Here is a 20,931-nt window from a genome sequence, read left to right on the forward strand (position 1 = left end):
ACCCCACCCCACCAAACAGTAAGCTCATCCATGCCCACCACCCTTTATCTCACTTTGAGCCTCATCCCTTAAGCCAACATCCCCTGCCTCCACCAGGGACTCACACAGGGAATGACTATGTAAATGCACATCCCTCCCCAGCCACTCCATCAGGCAACTGAGCTGTTAATCAAACCCAGGTTGACAGGGCTGTGGTCAGCACTTTATCCCTCTTTGCCAGCAAAGTGGCTGCAATTACTCCTCTTCTTCTTGTTTTGTGAAATTCCCCTTACTCTGCAATACTTTAACCTTTGTCAATCCCTCTAGATAATTCCTATTATTTTTCCCCACATCTCTTTCTCTTATTCTTATTGTGCTTTTAAACTCCATTTTATGTTTTCTAATAGAAATATATTATTAAATGTTTTTGGTTTACTCATTTGGTACCTTCACATTCTTATACCACGCAATCACCTTTCTGTTGGTTTCTAGACATTTTTGTTTTATACCACTCAATGACTATCACTTCTGAAACTATTTTCTCTAATAACACTCAGATAATTTCCTACCCATTCCCTAAATTCCTCTGTCTCTAACAGGTAAGCGGGAAAGCACCAGTGTCTTATTTTTATTTCATTATCTGGCACCTTATCTTCATTTTTATTGGTGTATAATCTGAAATAGTTTATGGATTTCTGCCAGAGCTTTCAACTAAATACACATGCTCCTGTGAGATATAATTACTATCCAGTCTAGCCCAGTTCTTGCACCCAGGGGAATAATATGTAAACTCCATTGGAGTTCCTACTACCAAATTTAATTCTTCCATAGCAAACATCCTCATGTATTTCTTCAGAAATCTACCCTATTTTGTTATATTTTCTCTTCTTAGTCCCCCCGATACATTCTCACTACTGCAAATCAGGTTCCATTTTCCACCCATAAACAATATTCCCTGCTAAAAGCTAGTTTTTCTCCCAAAATGTCACTTAAGCTCCATAATAGCAGTTTTAGGTGGAATGTAAATACATGACAGCATAATTCTCCTACCCTACCAATAACATCTTATCACACATCTACCATTATTATTTTTTGCACTCTAGGAGCACCTAACAATCAGTATTATTACTAGATTTTTCCCTTGTCACTGATATTCTCCTGAATGTCCACTCTGAAATCATTTTTCAAATTCACATGGTCTTTTCTATCCAAGTGTCTCCTTCAAGATTATTTGCATCCTACACCTCTTAGTATAATTCAATATTCTTTCCTTTTTTGCTATACTTGTAAGGCCATTCACATTCCATGACAATATAGATAGAGTAGCCATTATGACAGACCTCTATTACACTACATATTATACATGGCAGTGATTTTGAATGTATATTTCCAACTTTTAACTTACTTGCAAAAGTTAAAGTTTGGGAAGCTGATCTCTTACATTGCTGCCTCTTCTCATCTATTTTTAAACCTATGTCACATTTTCATGAATTTTTGCTTCAATGAAATACTCAAAACAATAGATTTTCAGACCTCCCCAATCCCTTTTTAACTTAAAACAAGCACAGAATACTATGTACATTTTCAAAAAATGTTTGCCTCATCAGATAGGAGCAATTACCCCAAATAAATAGCTGCATCCACAGGCATTACCTAATCTAAAATCAAGGTTACCCTTGCTAAGGCACATGTTACACTCTGTGTTCCCACTTACACTAACTGTTATCTGCTTCCTTATCTCTAGCCCCCCCCCCCATATGTGAAAAGCTTTCATGGTTTCTGAAAACATTCACTTTTAGTCAAAAGAATAAATGTCCTGGCTACCTTTAAAGAAATAAACTAAATTGTGTATTAGTATATAAGTGTATTAAAGTACTAAGGCTGCTGTGAGATAACTACTTATACAACTTATTCACCTCCCAGACAATGCAACTTAAATGTTAATTATCTACACATTACACACTTCACTCAGCAGATAGTCTTCAGACTGCTTTTTATTCTTTATACCCGCAGACTTCTCATCTCCAAGTAAAAGCAGTAATTCACTTTGCAGATGCACAGAAGAATATTTGTGAATTTCACTCAGAATTCACTGCTCAGGCCTCTTGTGATTAATTCCTTTCAGGTGTAGACTTTTTCTCTCTGAATGAAAGGCTGTGCCAATGGGAAACAAACTAGAACATGACTTGACAAATACAATAAAAAACTAGCCATTCTAGATGTTCACATATATAAAAACAAGGGACATTATTTTAGTTCAACACAAGCAGAAAGCCATTATTCAAAGTGAAAAGGGATGATGATGAAAGAGAGGGAGCACAAGAAACAAGGAGAGAATGAGATTTTGGATGCAGACAATAAGAAACACCATACAGAATACTGTATGCATAAACCAACAGAAAGTATTCTAATATTTAAGCCAACATGGGGGTAGAGAAAGGAGATTCTGCCAATAGAGATGACTGCAATTAGGGATACAGAGAATAGACAAGATGAGGCAAGAATTTACTGCAGAAAACAGGCAAACAAAGCAAGGTATTGGGTGAAAATAATTAGGGAAGGAAAGATAACAGAATGAGAAAAGGCTAAGAATTCATTTGGATTGCAGTCTAAGACTGCCTTCCCTATCAAGGAATGATATCAGAGTACAGATAAAGAGGGAAAAAAGGGGGATCCTAAATGAAAGACTAGCTCTGGTAGAAATTTTAGTAGAATCTAGAGCAGAAGCTGCTGTTAAAAAGGGATAATTAGTATGGCATATAAAATACTGCATGACAATTATAGGATTCAATCACAGAAGGTTAGAAAGGATTGGAAAGAGAGACTGGATAAGTAATTCACAAATGAAAAGTGGTGGCATATATGTATGGCTGACAAATATGCAGTCTTGAAGACTTAGGATCTTTGTTTGGATGTCTTTGCATAGGTATTTTTATACCCCAAGCAGACTCCAAATAATTTTCCCTCAAGTAAACTGCAAATGTTTGATGTGTTGTTGGGAAGAAAGAGGTAATTGGGAACATATTTTTTGGGAGTGTAATGTGTTGGCATTCCCTTAACAGAAATTCTAGGTAAAAAAAAATGTTGTAACTAGGGAAATTATTTTTTGGAGCTACGATACAGAATCGGAATTGCCTAGACATAGTAAGCCCTTGTTGAGTTTAATTCTGGTGGTTGCCAGAAAAGCATTTACAAGAAAATGGAAATTAAAGTCTAAATTAACTGTACTAGAAGTAGTGAATATAGTAACAGAGATAAAACAACTGGAAGTGGGATTTTTAGAAAAGGGTAAGTCCAAATTACACAGAATGAATGGAATTGTGGGAACAATAAATGAAGAATAATATTTTGGCTGGGGAATGAGGTTTAAGGGAAGGCAGGAATTGAATAAGCTTTGTAATGTTTGACAGACAATGAGTTCATAGATTATAAGTGCTGTTCAATGTTTGCAACTGAAAATATGACAGTATGGTGTGTTTTCATTTACATAAATGAGTGACTGCCTATGTCATAGGTGATAATTTAATAAGAATGTTTCCTCTTTACAAAATACACTTTTAAATCCCCAACCACAGTTGCCCAAGAGCACATTACATCACCTTTACTTTTTTTCTGTCTAGCCTTTCTTATATTGTAAAGTCTGGATACTCTACAGTTAATAAAAAGTACTTTCTTGCTTACTATCTTTAACATACACAGCAGTCACTGCTAAAACACCCCACCTTACATTTAAAATACCCAAATGCAAACTATACAAGACTACTTTACAATGTAACATACAGTTATCTTTATAAAAATATAAGAACAAAACAGTTTTTCTTTCAATTACTTCTTCAGTCCATCCAGTTTTTTTTTTAAATATTAATGGCAAAGAGGGTGAGCATATTTTGTAGTCTACCCATCAGTTTAACACAGTCAACAAAATTCCAGGGTTGTTTTAGTTATGCCTTACAAAGCCACATTTAGCATTTTTACTCTGATATCTAATAGGACTGGTTCTTTATAATCTCCCAATTAATCATTAAATTCACAATGTTGCTGGTTTTCTTCTTGGTCCCCTACATCAGTCAACACCAGTTTCTGGTCAAAGTTTAAGGTACACCTAGTTCTTCTAGTCAAGCTCCTGGGTATTTTTCTGCCACGCAACCATTTTCCTTTGGAATAATGGACACAACTTCACTGGTAAAGTTTGTACATGGGCTTTGCTGCTATCAGAAGAATGAGATGCAAAGCCCCCTTCTACTTTCTGGTTTGTCTTTGTCGTTTAACCTTATTTCCTCCTTAGCCAATTCTGCAACCAAAAATGTCTTCAATCCTCCAGGAATAAAACATTTCTGAATAAAGCAATTTACAGCAGACTGAATGCTTCTTGACAGTCTCTGACTGCAGAGCTCTTCTGCCTGGTAATTATTTTCTGCAAACATGCAGCTGCCCCAAACTTTTAATCATTTTCCCTTCTGCCCAAAACAACTCTTTCTGCTTACTAATAACAGTCTTACCTGTTTTCTTGCGGCAAGATTTAGAACATACAAAATGTGCCATCTCAATTAACAGATCCTGTTGTGGAACACCACTCTAGTTGTTTACTTATACTTTCATAAAATGAATGCAGTTTATTCCTTCTGGTCTCTCTGGTACAGCAAAAAATCTCAAGTTTTCACTGTGTGTTCTGTCATCTAACACTACTATTTTTTGACACAAGACAAAATCCTAGTACCTCAAACACCCAACCACAAAACAGTCCACACAGCCACCTAGACCAAATGGAAGACCAAGGGTAAACCAAAAATCAATGTATTAAAATACTATACTGAGCTATTTCATCTGATACTTAGACCTTTTCAAAGTGAGTCACTTAAAATACAAACAGCTTTAAATAACACCTATTAACAGTCACGATTCCACATACGCATCAACTGTTAAATAACATAAAATACAGTTAAATATACAAGATAAAACCAAAACACATGAAAATCTTCCTACAAAAACAAAAAAAACTAAATGAAAAAAGAAAAACGTATATCTTGTAATTTCTTAGTTTTAGAGTACTACCAATGGATATCTGCTCATTAAGCCCGGGGGAAGCACAAGCATTTAAACTTCATTGTCAAAGCAACTCATGTTGCCCTAATAAATCTTCCCAAGGCCCTCCCATAGAGCTTTTTACTAAATGGTCCAAACCAAAAAATAAAAAAATAACGGTCAGGATTGTTCTGCTGTGTTTTGCTAAAGAACTGGTAACCCTCTTTTTTCCTGATATCCAATGTCTTCTCATAAATATACTCCCTCAGTTTCCTGTGAGTTTTCCCCACATAAAACCTGGGGCATTTCTGACAAAGAGCCAGATATAACACTCCTTTGGTGTTGCAATTGCAAGCAAAGTTGGCTTTAAGAGGGATTCCATTAACATTTACATAGTCTCCCACCAACACCGATCTAAACTGGGAGCAGGACCCACACTTGTTTGTTTCAGATTTTTTGTTTGAATATTGACCTGGATACGTACCTCCAGGGGCCAAAATTTTTTTAAAAGGTTTACCTTTTCTATAGATCCCAACAGACATGTCCCAACTTGTCCATAATACCGTTAAACAAGGAAAATACAAACCAGTTTTTACTTAGGATATCCCTAATATACCTATCTTCCAAATAGTATTGCATCACAAGTTCCATAGAAAAATCCCTATTGAGACCAAATCCATTAGTAAAAACCTCATCAACTGATGCAAAGTTTGATCTAATAATGGGTAAAATAACACTTGCCTGCCTTTTTTGAACTATGTCAGATCTAATAGAGTTAACTAAATGAGAAGGGTACCCTCGAGCAAAGAACATATTAGCTAGCACATTACTTTCCACCTCAAAGAGGCCATTATCTGAGATCATCCTGGCCAGATGTATATATTGGCTTTTGATGATACCCCGTTTTTGAAAATCAGGGTAGTTATTTTGAAAATGTAGCAAACTGTTACAATAGGATGGCTTCCTATAAATAGTGCTGACAATAGCTTGCTTATCAGTCTCTTTGAAAATAGTCACGTCTAAATAGTTAACAGAAACAGAATTAAAGGAATAAGTAAACTTCATAAAGTGAGTGGCAGAATTTTAGAAATCCACAAAGGGGGCGATGTCAGCTACTTCTCCTTCCCAAGCAATAAAAATATCATCCAGATATCTAGTATAAAACGTCCAGGGAGGTGCTTCAAACTGGTTAAACAAAAAGTTCTTTTCCCACTGGATAAGGACAATACTAGCTGAAATGGGGGTACAAGAGGCCCCCATAGCCACCCCCTTAACCTGCTGGAAGTATTGTCCTTCTAAGAAAACAAAATTGATTTTTACAAGTTCCATAAACAAATTCAAAATACAAATCTCATTGTAATCAAAATCATTAGATTGACACAAAAAGTCACTGATCCAAGCAAGCCCCACCTCATGTAGAATAACATTAACCAATTCCACGATGTCATTAGTTGAAAAAAAATTGTCAGAGTAAGTAAGATCCTTATTCTTTAACAGGAAATCCCAAGAGTCCCTACACAAATAGGTAAAGTCCCGCACCCTTTTTTTCAATCTAATATCTATGTATTTAGCTAAAGAATAAGTTTTAATAGAACAGTTGGCATTAACTATTGGTCTCATGGGGGGGGGGGTCTGTGATGTTTTTGTGTATCTTCTGGATACCAAAGATAGATGGTTCCACAGGAAATTTAACATACAAAAAGTTAAGTTCGTAACTAATCTGTCCCTGGTCAAAAAGTTATTTTAAGTGGCAGTCAATGCGTTTATAAGACAGTTGTATACAATTGAGTGATGTTTCTTCATAAAAGTCACAGTTTAAAACATGACTATTCATTCGGTTCATATAATCCTCTCTACTCATTATAACAACACCCTCCCCCTTTATCTGGTTTCATAGTTCTAACATTTTTGTCAGTGTCCAGCTTAAAAAGCAAGTCGTATTCAGTGAGTGTGAGATTCTTAATTTAATTAGAATTTCTCCTGTTAGAAACCAAAGTCTGCAAATCAAATTCAAAAAGCTTTCCAAATAACATTAAAGGAACAGCTAACAGCAAATTGTAAATACTACTTCTACACATTGTGTCAAAGCATCCGTTAGGCAGTGCACCATCAAAAATGAGCTTAAAATTTAACTTGGCAAGAAAAATTCTGAAGTCTGATAGTAAAGTCTCCATTTTAATGTTGCTTGGGGGCACAAAAGAAAAGCCTTTACATAGTACATCGACATATTCGTTGCCGTAATAATTCGCAGTAAAATTACAAACTGTAAAGTCACCTTTAGAACTGAATACAGCATGAAGTCCCTCCAAACTTAGCAGGGTAGATGAAATCTAGTTCCTTTTCCGACTGAAATAAGTTTTTATTTGCTTTGGATGGCTGCCATTGTTCACTTCGTGAGCTCTCCTCACAGAAGGTGAGTTCATCTGTTGATTGGATCTCATGTTTTGAAAAGGGTGTGATTGTCTCTGTCTAACTCCTCCTCCTCTTCTAGCTGGTAGGTTGCCCCTCAAAGAATCTAGTTATAAAACCTGGAGGTCTAGGGTAGGCATGCCCTTCCACATACTCTGTTTTTCTCTATTCATTTTCTTTTCTTTTATGTATAATAGAAATACCCCAGTCAATTTTAGAAAAAATATTATTGTATTGATCCAAATTGTGCTCGAACATTAAGTCATTAGTAATAAGAGCATTAAGCTTGTTGGCTTCAAAAATAAGGTCGTTGATGGACTTCTGGTTGTGCTTAATGAGAACTTCTAAAAGTTCACAACCATGCCTATCGAATAAGTTAATAAGCTCATGATGCAGGGGAGATTCAGGAACCAACCCGTTAGGGAATTTCAAATACCTGAGACCCTTAGGAAGCCTCTTAACTTTAAGGCACTCACAAAGATAGGAATTTTCAAGCTGCAACTTGCTGCACTTAAATAGAGTTTCTTTAAACTTGTCCATAAGGTGCTGAAAAGATCTGATCTCAATAGTTTCTGCTCCGCAAAACTGTAAGGACCCATTGAGCCACTCAGTTAAGTTGATTCACTTCGTACTGGAACAACATCATTTACAGCATCAACCTGTCCATTATTCAAACAAATGGGTGTGCGGAGAAAATCATTTGCATCAGAAACCCTGGGAAGGTGGCAGTTAACCTTGTAAGTAAGTTCTTTAACCAACTGAGTAAGCAAACCAATACTTGCCACCACATTATCAAGGCAGTTGTTCCCCTGTCCTCCAGCACTGGTCTGTGGCTCAATAGAAGACAAGACAACATCCAGGAACCTGAAACACCCAACCACAAAACAATCCACAGAACCACCTAGACCAAATGGAAGTCCAAGAGTAAACCAAAAATCAGTTTATTAAAATACTATACTGAGCACTTTCATCTGATACTTAAACAGACTTTTTCAGAGTGAATCACTTAAAATACAAACAGCTTTAAATAACACCTATTAACAGTCACATGACTCCACACACCCATCAATTGTTAAACAACATAAAATACAATTAAATGTACAAGATAAAACCAAAACACGTATGAAAACCTTCCTACAAAAACAAACAAAAAAACTAAATGAAAAAAATAAAAACTTATACCTTGTAAGATCTTAGTTTTAGAGTACTATCAATGGAGATCTACTCGTTAAGCCCTGGGGAGGTATAGGCATTTAACCTTAGTTGCCAAAGCAACTCAGGTTGCTCTAATAAATCTTCCCAAGGCCCTCCCCTAGGGCTTTTTACTAAATGGTCTAAACCAAAAAATAATGGCCAGGATTGTTACTGATCTGTTTTGCTAAAGAACTGGTAGTCTTGTTTTTCCTGATACCCAAGAAGTACTCATAAATATGCTCCCTCTGTTTCCTCTGGGTTTTCCCCACATAAAACTGGGGGGGGGGGATTTTTGAATTTGACTATTTTTTGAACCAGCTCTTCAAGTTGTGATGGTGTAAATAACATGTACTAAAGAGGGGAAAGTGTTGGCACCTTTAATACTGACTAAGTTGCTAATAAAGCTTTATCTAGAAAATGGAAAACAAAAGACAAACCATCAATGACAGAGATAATTTATTCAGAGCTTCCTTATGCCTGGCTTGGACACCTGTGACTGCAAGACTTGCATTGCTTCTAAAACCATATGGATCTAAAAAGCTGATATAAGCATATGTCTTGCACTTGCTCCAATTGTTTCACTGATATATAACACTTATGTGCTGCATTAATTTTGTTGAATTTATTACTGTTTTCCCACCTACATTTTAACTCCATCCATTTGTTACTGTACTGCACCCAAGTTATTTTTAACAGAAGTCTGATATTTCCTAACCTCCTCTGTTACTGCAAAAGCTGTTTCTGAGTTTGCCAAAGTTCTCCTGATTCTGCCAAAATATTTCTAAGTCTTGCAAAGTTTTGGTGTGTTGTGAACATTTCTCAGGGTTAGTGAACATTTCCAAGGATTTCTGATATTGCAGGAATTCGTACTTCTGTTCTAAAGCATTTGTTACTGCACTTCAGTTCAAAGCCAGCTTGTTCTACATTAATTGGGTTTCTTTTTTTCTTTTCTGGTGGGAGCAGAGAGCTAAATTCAACCCATCCAAGGTGGGAACTACTGGTTAATATCTTATTCTGTTTTTGTCTGATTGGCTTGAGGGTTTAACTTATAGAAGTATTTCATCCTGCAGATATAAAAGCCTCCTGTTTGCGCAGCATGCAAACGTGTTTCCCCATGCTTGCATATAAGTCAACCTCTCCAGTGTAAAATCCTCTATAGGAAACGCTCTCCCAAGCCTCCCACTGTTCACAGCTGCTCTAAGAGCTGTCAGTTTGTGCAAAGGATGGTACCACTGCAGATCATTTAATAGTATAATATTAAACATTCTCACGTTGACCTTTAAGTGACTCTCCCTTACCCTCGTATTTGCTTGGGTTTGCACTCAGTTTACCAGAGCTGCTCAACGTTTGGCAACTTTATCTAAAGGTCTGAGTGCATCTGCACTGAAACCCAAGGCATCAACAGAAAAAAAAAGGAAGAATAAGTAAATTTTAAGCCAGCACTGCAGTTTGTTAACTGTATTTAAATGAATTACTGCTTGAGTGCAGCTATCCCACTTCCTTCCCCATATACCACAGTCAGAAAAAACCTGCCACAATGGATGGGCAGTTTCCCACCATTTCTCCTGCCAGCTTGACTGATACAGGCATCTTGAGGCAGTGCAGCAGTTGCTTCATGTATACTGACAACTATTTACTCCTAATGCTAACTAACACCCTATGTGAGAGATGCAAATGTTGTTGTTGTTTTGTCTTTCGGCTTTTCCCGGTTAGGGGTTGCCACAGCGGAACTCTGGTCCGCTAATGACTGGCAGTAGATTTTTACGTGCCGAGTTGCCAGCTCTGATGCACAACCTTCAACGAAGGTACGCCCATTCACACATATCTCCACACAGAAGATGCTCTAGCTGAGAATCGAACAAGACAACGTCTTACTGTGAAGCGACAATGCTACCGCAGAACCACCACCACAGTATTCAAACAGGTTGTCAGCACACATGCTTCACCTCTCACACAAAATAAGGTCACAACACATAAACCCACATATGCGGAGTTACTCACTAAAAGCCCATCAAAAGAACAGAGACCTCCCAAATGCAGACCATGCACACTCACTAAGCAAAAATAAACCACTACACATATCAACACACACACCTGTGTCTCAACAAATAAAACCTTAAGGCAAAATAATTAAATGTCTTAGTCAAAAGCAACTCCACACTGAGACAGACAGATGTCCCCCTCATGAGACTGGACAAGAAGGTCATGGTCAGCTGCCTATCCGGTGCCAGGATCCAAGAAATCACTGATGCACTAAGTCACTCAAGCACCATTATGACTCTGTCATAGTCCATGTTGAAATGAATGACTTGAGACATAACTCTCTGGACTACAGGAAAAGAGACATGAGGGAACTCTTCAACAATTGGCTCAGTTTCTGGTGTCAGTCCAGTGGATCCAGTATCTGTCAGCCTGGGAGGATATGGTACACAGACCTTGCTGCTTTGCTAGAGATGGTCTGCAAATGCCCCCCCCCCCAGGCTTCTGGACGCTGGCAATGGCCCTTGCCTCCCACATAGTGCCTTCTTTTAGGCAATGCCAAAACAAAAAATTTTCCAGCGTAACATAATCTAATCGGGACAAACTCAGGGTCATGCTGCTGAATACTAGGAGTTTAAACATGAAACTGCACTCTCTGGAAGCACTCCTAACCTTAGAGGATGCTGACGTCTGTGCAGTTGCCAAGACATGGTTCAAGGCTGCTGAGAGCACCCCAGCTGTGCAAGGCTACAATACCTTCCACATGTTCAGACCTCAAAATGAGCATGAAGGAACCAAATGTGGATGTGTACCCATCTTCATTAAAACCAAATACACTTCGAGACTAGTCAAACAGTATGACTCTCGAAATACTCCATGTCCAATTAACTATTGGGAAAGTACCATACCACATCACTGCTAGCTATAGATTGCCTACCACGAACCAGGATAAGCATACCGCTTACCTCAATTTACTGGAATCCCTTGCCATACAGCCTAACACCTTAGTCATGGGAGATTTCAACCATCCTTCCATAGACTGGACGACATACCCGAACAAATACATGCTTGCCCAGAGGTTCCTGAACTTTGTTAACACAAATGCTCTGGAACAAATTGTCTGCACCCCCACTAGGGGTTCTAATGTTCTGGGCACAGTACTCACCCTAACTTGAGGGGTCACTGTACTTCCCCATGCATGATGCCCTCCCTGGATAGGTCAGACCACAAATCAGTCTCGTCTGAACTAACTACTGGAACTGACAACCTCACAGGAAGAAAAATTATTAAAAAAAAACTTTTACCATTGCTAACTACAGCCCACTAAGCAATAGTATAAAAAGCTTCATACAACCTGCAATCACAGACATCAATGATCACTATGCAGAAATGTATGCAAATGTCCTGTACAAAGACTTAAGTGACTGCATAAACTCTGCTGTACCTGACCGGATTAGAACTAGGTCTTCCCATAAAAACAAGCCACCATGGTGCACTTGAAGTATAAACAGATTATACAACAAGAGGAAGAAACTGTTGTCCAAAAGCAACAGTGATATCACAATACAGAGGAAGAGTTCCCTTCTAAGCCTAATCAAGAAAATCAGAAATCTTGTAATGACTTCTAGAGCAAATTAAGACAATAAAATCCCATTCCTAGCCAAGGATATCATAAGGCATTCTTTAAATACATCCGAAGTATAAAAGGGAATACTCAGCTATGTGCCGAACTGGTTGTACATGGAATCACTCACATTACACTGGAAGATACTGCCAACCCGCTAGCTGACAGATTCAAGGCAATCTTTATCCCCACTTACCATGTCCTAAAGCATATCCAACACCAGCCCTCCACCTAGTATACCTAGACAACAGGTCATCTCAGAGCTCGCCACGGCCAAAAACAAGGCCTCAACTGGACCAGATAATATTCCAGATTGTTTACTAAATAATCTAAAACAAGACCTAGAGGACAAACTTGGCATTCTCTTTAATCATAGCTTGAGAAATGGTTATGTTCTTGCAGAATGCAAAATGGCAGCAGTAATCCCCCTGCACAAAGGGGGGTCATCAACTGACCCTGGGATCTACAAATCCATAAGTCTAACCAGCCTCATCTGCAAGGCCATGGAAGGAATTATCATGGATCTTATGAACAAGGACATAGGTGACCTCCAAACGCTGGACCCAACCCAGTTTGGCTTTGTTAGGGATAGATCCTGCTTATTAAACCTAGACTTCTTTGAGAATGTCATCAAAGCCATGGATGAAGACAAGACAGTGCACACAGCCTATCTTGACCTTGCCAAGGCTTTGACACAATTCCCACTCTGGAATCGTTGAGAAACTCTCCCAGATAGGTATCAACCCTTACATTACTAGATGGGTAGCCAATTGGCTCACCAACAGAACACACACTGTCAAAATTGGTGACTCCACTTCCACCAGTAGGCCCATCAGCAGTAGAGTACCACAGGGATCTGTGCTGGGCCCCTTAATGTTTGGCATATATTTCTCAGAAGTCCAGGCCAAAGTGGATGGCCTTTGAATCACCGAGTTTGCTGATGATTACAAACTGGGAGCAATCATTGAGCCCCCCCCCCCCCCCATGATGTCAACATATTACAAGAAGGGCTAACACAAACAAAATGATTGGTGCCAAAGCCATGGTCTAAAACTAAATGCAAAAAAGATGCATTATTACTCCCTTTGGCAAAACGGAATTCCCTATAAATTAAACCCCCCTGAGTTCCAACCCATGGTGCAACACTTGGGAACACAGGTTGATAGCAATCTGAACTTTGACCACCATGTTTCCACAGTGGTAAAGAAAGCCTTCTGTGTAGCACAATCTGTATGCAAGGGCACAGTATCCAGATCAACGGGTGACATAACTCCACTGTACTCGACCCTTTTTAGACCACTAAGTCAAGTACCTCACTAGACTCCTGCAGCAGCTGGAGAGACCTCAGAGGTTTCTCAGTAAGAAAATACAGGGAATCCAAACCATGACCTATGTGGACAGTCTGAAAGCCCTGTCACTTTACTCTGTATCTTACAGGCTGCTGAGAGGTGACTTGTGCCTAGCCTATAGGGCACTCTCCAACCCTGCCCTAATGGAAAAACTACACATTCACAAGTCAAATGGCACAAGAGTCACTTGCTCTAGGGATCTCAACCTAGCTTGTGACATTAACAGGACATGCTGGAGAAATAGATGCATCTCCCAGACACAGCCGCTTCACTGGAACAGACTTCCTATTCATGTAAAACAGAGCTCCTCACCGACTCTACTCAAAAGCAACCTAGATAACTGGATGGGTGACCATAAATTCACCCCTGGGGTGGCACCCATGTCCCTCATGAACACGGGTAGCCAGTGTTGATCACAGACCCGCTCTGTATATAAATTTGTTCTGCAAAATACCCAAAAAGAACAAATGGGGATACTCAGGATTAGCACGGCTAGGCTTGCAAATGTTCTACTGTCGCTAGCCTAGTAACCTACTATGAGCCTATGAATCTATAAAAAAGATAATTACAGAAACAGAACTATATAATAAAAAGGGTTGTAGGGATTTAGCAATGGAAATTGAGCTTGAAGAGGACAACAATATGGAACAAAGTAGACTGAAATGTAAGGTAATAAGTCACTGGTTCAGTTCATAAGATTTGTAAAATAATGAAAATAAAACAATTTGTTCACTAATTAATGCCTGATATCAAATTGTGCTTTAAATAGTTAATTTGTTTAACTGTTTTTATTTAAGGAGCAATGTTAAATCAAACATGTGATCAAGACTGGATAACAAAATTGATTGTGACATTTGGGCGTACATAGTTAACAATGGCAAGTTACTGAAAGTTGAATGTAAGCAATGATTGGCATGAGTTATTAGTATTACAGAACAATACATGTATAAAACTGTTGTATTGGCAATCAGTGTCAAAATGAGTGCACCATGCATGGGGATTGCACAGTGTATAAAACTAAAATCTTGAAAGCATTCTTCCAAATCTCACTTTTATTGTTAGCTCCTGTACTACATTTCGGAAAGTCTATTTACTACAAAAAAAAATGCAGCTATGGACACTTGTGCATACAGCTAGAGACTGTGTGGAAGCAGCATAACCACAAGTTACACAAAGAAAGTAAATGGAGTCTCTACTGGGGTAAAGTGGGTGGCATATGCATTTGTAGGTAGGTTATTCACTTTACTGTATTTTTAAGTGATTAAGGGAAGGAGTTTTAGGGTTAGGGTTACAGTGTTCACATAATACATTTAAACACTGCTGGTTATTGACAGTGAGCTGGCACAACTCATGTCTTCATTCCAGGAAGTAAGATACGCAAATGAATTATACCCGCATGCATGTTACAAGTTGACAACACCAAAACATAATTTTAAAACATACATAAGAAAATTTCTAGAAATTAAACTCTTGGTCTAAAACATCATTACACTCCTTATTTGAAAGACAATAGCTGTTCTGATGACATAAAGACAGTTAACTCTGCCAGAGTTTTTAGAACACTGAAATTGTCTCATCAGCTTTTTTGACAGCCATTCTCAAGACTGCTTTCTCTAGACATAGTTAGCTGTTCTGTTACACAAAAAAGCACTAACATAAGGGCAAAATCTTAAAATCAGCCCAGTACATGCTGCTGTATACATGTCAGAGCTAAAAAAGTATTCAAGAAAAACTGAGACACACTTCTTTTAAAAGACGAAACAAGAAAGTAAGGAAATGGTCATGACATAACCACCACAAAATCAAAACTAAGGACATGAAGAATTTAAAACTGCTTAATAGCTAACAAAATTATCATTATATCTTCTAGGAAAGTGGTGCTTCACTTGGGGAGGGATAGGCTGCCCCACTGGACCTGGAAGTTGGCCAGCTTCCTAATACCAGACTCTTACCATAGGATTAATGGGTCGCAAGAAAAGCTACAGCATCCAGCTGAACAAATGGGATGACTGGGTAAAGTTAGTGGAGCCATCAGGCAGATCTGGTGGGTGATAATAATAAAAACGTACAATATCCCAACAGAATCTATGGGAATCAAGTTCAGGTTTGCAGTATGGCTTATCTGCAAATCTTTTTCTTAACGCAGTACACTGTTTGAAGGTCCTACCATTATTTGCTGGAAAAGCCTTTTGTAGTTTTAGCTTAACAAAAATCAGTACTTTTCTTACCAGGTATGAGAACCTTTCAAAAGTTTATATCAAAATATTCATCACTGGCAAATACTTCAGTTTTAATAACGTAATTTTCAAACGTGAATATTTTCTTGCATGTAAATATGTCAAGAGTTACAGATTTCACTAAACATGTGGAATGAATAAGAAATTGAAAATATCATATGACCTAAAGTTTTGTTCACCATTTTAAAAATGCTCTCCATGTTTTGTTCAGAATTTTAAAAAGACACTTTCTCTTTTTCTATCCTTCTTCAACAATTCAGGGACCGTCAACAAAAAGTTAAGCGGACTAAGTACATATTCAAAACATTTTGTGATCAGATCTTACTTGCACCTCATCCTTCATACAAATGCATCCCACAAAGTTACACCATCTTTAGAAAGAAAATGCAACAAGTACTATTTAATACGCCAACACAAAGATGCAATATTATTTCACTTTATGGCATACAAACAATTACCTGCTGAAGTGCTTTGATTTCCTCTTGTGTGAATGAAGCTCTATGAGGACTCACAAGCTCAATAGCAAAAGGTCTTCCTAAAAGAATATCATTTGTCTTTTAGAAATAATTTCCACATTTTCTACAATACATTTTTTAATTTACATTCAGTGCAAGTTTACTACAATAAGCCAATAATGCAATTCTGTATGGAAGAGACAGCTATAAAAATAAATGATAACTCAATAAGAGCGGTTATACGCACCAATCCAACCAGATAACTGAAAAATAGTATAACCCGGACTAGTAACCACCACCGATCCAATGACACAATCCATCAAATCATTAAAATAACCTCTTAAAAAAAGGCGCCATTGGGAATAACCAATAAGAAATCACATTTTAAAATTCACATTATTTAAAGATACATGTAACTTTTTAAACTAATCTGAAAAAGCATTTGTGGAACACCCTAATATGTCTATAACATTTCATGACGTAATGTAACAGTATGGCATTCTGATGAAGTCCACATCTGCAGTGGATGAAAGCGCTAAATTCAATTTGCTATACCATCTTTAGTGTTTTTATATTATTAAAACATTTGTTTTTTGTACCAGCTGCTTGGATTGTGTCGTTGGATAGGTGGTGGTTATTAGAGTGGGTTATACTATTTTTCAGTTATCTGGTAAGCTGTAAAAATTACCAAAGAAATAAAATGTGCCAAGCTAGATTTGTTTCTAGTCAACTATTCCCTATGTGGCATGTTAAGTTTATTGACATCTGTGCTTTGGAGCTAAAAAAAAAAAAATTAGACTTCATTGTGAGGTCTTGCATTTATCCAAATAATGTGATCACTGAGAAAAGGAAAGAAATTATTTTTTTGTTTAAATGTGGGGTAACTGAACTTGAATAACAGACTTGTTCTAACCACAGAGGGGATGAGCAAGCAATGACACAGTGTATGTCCCAGCACACTCTCATATGAGTAACCACCAAGTATCTACTTATCTCAGCTGTAAACTTTATTCCAGGGAAGAACAACAAGCAGCTATAGAAAATTTGGGAATATTCTGTGCAACCCAAAAGCTTAAACCCTACCTCTAGGGTAGAAAACTAACTGAAGTTACAAATCACAAGCCTTTAAAGTAGTTACAGGAGGCCAGTGTCCAAAATACTAAGCTATTCAGATGGAGCTTGGAATTACAGATCTACAACATGACAATCCAGAACATAATGAGAATGCAGACAGGATGCAAAACAAGGAAATGGGTAATATAACCAAGGCACGGAGACACACACACACACACACACACACACACACACACACACACACACACACACACACACACACACACACACACACACACAAAAAAACAGAGGTGCACCTTCAAGAGTGTAAGAAGAAAGTCAGTTAATGTCTATAGGGGTAGGAGAAATGTTAAGAACTGTACCTACAACTATTTCTTCCTCCCTGAAGCTAAGTACTAGCTGCCACCAGCCCCTCTTCTCATTTGCCAGGCCTGTTGGCCTCACCCTGACCTATGTCCACGGTATGTGAGTAGATCAAGCACACTTGTGCAGCATCATACTGCAGTCAGAAAATGTGCCCTAATCCCCACCACATCACTGTAGCCTCGTGGAGGTTTCAAAGTGCTGCCTACAGGAGGTGCATGCATTCTCTCGTATGGGTGCAGCTTCCAATCCAATTGGTATACAACTCACAGCACAAAGCTCATTAGACTCTAATGTTGCTATTGCAGTTGCCTCCCTCTTGTTTGGGTGAGCTGATATCAGCTGCTCACTCCCATCTTCCCCATGCAACCCCTCTAGTGCCATGCTCCTAATCACGCATTGATTGGCTGGGGAGCAGTAAGGGCTTTATCCTATGTGCCACAGGGACATTGAACTGTTTTATTTTCTTAGTAAAAGTATAACAGAATTGTGAAATGTGAAAATAATACTTGATAAAAATTGGCAATTACTTTTTTCTTAGTAGATGCAGCAGGTACATAAAACAAAACAGTTTGAAAAGCTATGTAAGAATACTTGGCTCTGCTAGCTCTGACATGAAGAGTGTTCAGACCATTTGAGTCTGACTAATGGCTTGGGCACTATAGAAGTCAGAGGGGGCAGGAGTGAACAGCAGGATCAACTACCCCTTTTAGGGAGAAATACTGGTGGCTCTCTGTATTTCTTGCTTGCATAAAAGCCACTGACTGGGAGGCACAGGCTTGGAATTCCAAAACAGTTGACAGCAACCCTCAGGGGGGCTGTGTATGTGTGGGAGCATGTACACATAGGAGGAGGGCACTGGAATCCCCCTCAGTGATGCTCTGCCTATATCACCTTCAAAGGAAGGGGACAAGGTGGATTGGTGCAAGGGGAAAATGCTTCCACCCACCTACATCATGATGCAGGTCACTGATTGGACAGAGTGCCTGCCCACAAAAGTGAGTCTCCTTTCAGGGTCAAAGGCTGAGATATAAGCTACACTCACTTGTCTGCTGGGACTGGGTGCCTAGGGTCATGGCAAAAGTAGAAGAAACAGTTTCCTTCAAGCCCCAGTCTGGTGGTAAAGTGAATGTGTTCAACTGTGCTGGGTCGCAGGTACATCTCTGCGGCTGTTAGCAGTAGCAGCAGCATGGTTATCTGGGCACTAAAGACTGGATGATATGAGTCTCCAGACAGTTTTCACCCTGAAACCAGGTGAAATTTCCAGGTAAGGGAATGAAAGAGCATATCTGATTGGAACAGAGGCTTGATGGTCAGCAAGTACAGGAGCAAAAGCCATCTAGGGGAAAAAAAAAAAAAAACGTGACAGGACTGTACAAGATATGCAGCTGTTTCACTGTGGAGCTGTGGTCAACTGCTAAGCATTGAATGTAAAAGATTTTGTGACTGTTTTCTTACTGGTATGATCACGCACAAACACACGGAGCAATATTCAAGCAGGGACTGTCAATACCTTTCAGTGTTACAACTCTTTTCCTTTTTCCATAGCTGATACTATAGATAGGCTAACAAAGACATTTCTGGTTACTTATGGAAAGCTAGTGTTCATAACCCTGCTCTGCACATGTTAGTATGCACCTTGTATGGGTATGGCTCTGCAGACTATATCAGCAGTTTTAATTTTGCAAAATGCTGTCAAGGCCAAACTTCATCTGTTTACTAATATTGAATCTTATTTGTAATTTCTCATATTTATTACAGTTGTCCGTTGTTGTCATCTATGTTTATAAAAGCAGTGCTGCAGATAAAATGACTGCAACTCCTGTCCCAGACAATGAAAACTTTTTCTATAGAAGGGTTACCCTAATAATCAGTTATATACTGGCTAAAGACAGCAGCATGCAAAATATGATACAATAAATCATCTGCATATACCTGAAAATTAATGATATTCACACACACACACACACACACACACACACACACACACACACACACACACACACACACACACACACACACACACACACACACACAAAATAAATCAGAGAAAAATTATGCATGTAATTTAGGACAGGGTTCAAAGCCAATAAAAATAATGTAGGAGAAAGCGGAAACACGATGAACCTTTCTGTTTTGTAAATGTATAATTAAATTAATTGGCATGCAGATAATAGGAAACGGAATGCAAGAGAGCCAAAACCATGTTAAGAATATGGAGTGGCAGATTTGCATTTCGAAGAAGATGGCATAAATATGGTCTATCAATCATATCACGCCCTTACATCTACTAAACAGAAAGCTAAATCTACATGAGAAGGATGAGGATTGCTTTTTTTGTTTTGTTTTGTTTTTTATTCAGAAGTTTAATGAATGAGAAGGAAGAAACAACCAGTTTATAAGTACTACTGAAGAAAGCTCTGCAAGTAAATCATCAATTATCAGTTTTGCACATTCTATGGTCAGGGTGTACAAAAGGCAAAAGAACAATAACTCTAAAGGGTATATCTTTGTCTTGATTTGGTATCAAAAATATGTTTGCAAGGGCTAGATAAGAGTCAGTGTGCAACCCTGTAACAGAAAATACTGAAATTATGACAGGAGATAGGTTGTCAGTAAATGGGAACTTTTTTTGTAAAATTTGTATGTTAGTACCTCCAGACTAGAAGCTTTATTAGCCATCACAGACGAAATTATTTTTTGAAATACTTCAGAACTGAAATGAAATGGTGCAATTGAAAACCAACAGGCATTCTAACCACATCTAAGGGAAACACCTCTCAACACCCTGCTTCTGTAGCTGTAAATCTCTAGGATAAGTGTGACATATTTGCTTCTTCCTCCTCCTCTCCTTCTACACTTCTGCTTTCCTCTACTCTGTTACCAACTATCACTCTGTCTTTACACACTTCACCTTCTACTTATGCCTCTCATAACTCTTTTACTACTCATTTCATTTATACCTCATAATTAAATCTACTTCTTGCTTTCCACCCTTTGTAAATAACTCTGTATTCTGTATTGTAATAGCCATCCTACTGCATAGTTATTTAACTGTATCTTAATAGAATACAATTAGTATAAGAACCACATGATGGTCAATAAAGCTTCGAATCTGGAGGTACTTACATGAAAATCTTACAAAAAAACAAAGACCAAAACAAGCTCCTACAGGAAGAGCAAACCTGTCTGGTGGACAGCTGCCATTAACAGGCTTTACAATAAGAGAAAGAAATTGCTGTCTA

At 38.3% G+C, this 20,931-nt stretch overlaps 1 protein-coding gene across 2 annotated transcripts in view; it reads right to left on the reverse strand.

The window, feature by feature from the left end:
- PUS10 (pseudouridine synthase 10) overlaps nt 1–20,931 on the reverse strand; it is a 1,838,120-nt gene that overhangs the window by 498,767 nt on the left and 1,318,422 nt on the right. For both annotated transcript variants that reach the window (XM_044055027.1, XM_044055017.1), the window contains one exon: nt 16,253–16,329. In XM_044055027.1, coding sequence (XP_043910962.1) covers nt 16,253–16,329 — 77 coding nt within the window. The remainder of the gene's footprint in view (nt 1–16,252; nt 16,330–20,931) is intronic.

This window comes from Protopterus annectens, chromosome 1.part2 (genome assembly GCF_019279795.1).
Source record: "Protopterus annectens isolate FY-2018-M chromosome 1.part2, PAN1.0, whole genome shotgun sequence".
Taxonomy (NCBI): Eukaryota; Metazoa; Chordata; order Ceratodontiformes; family Protopteridae; genus Protopterus; species Protopterus annectens.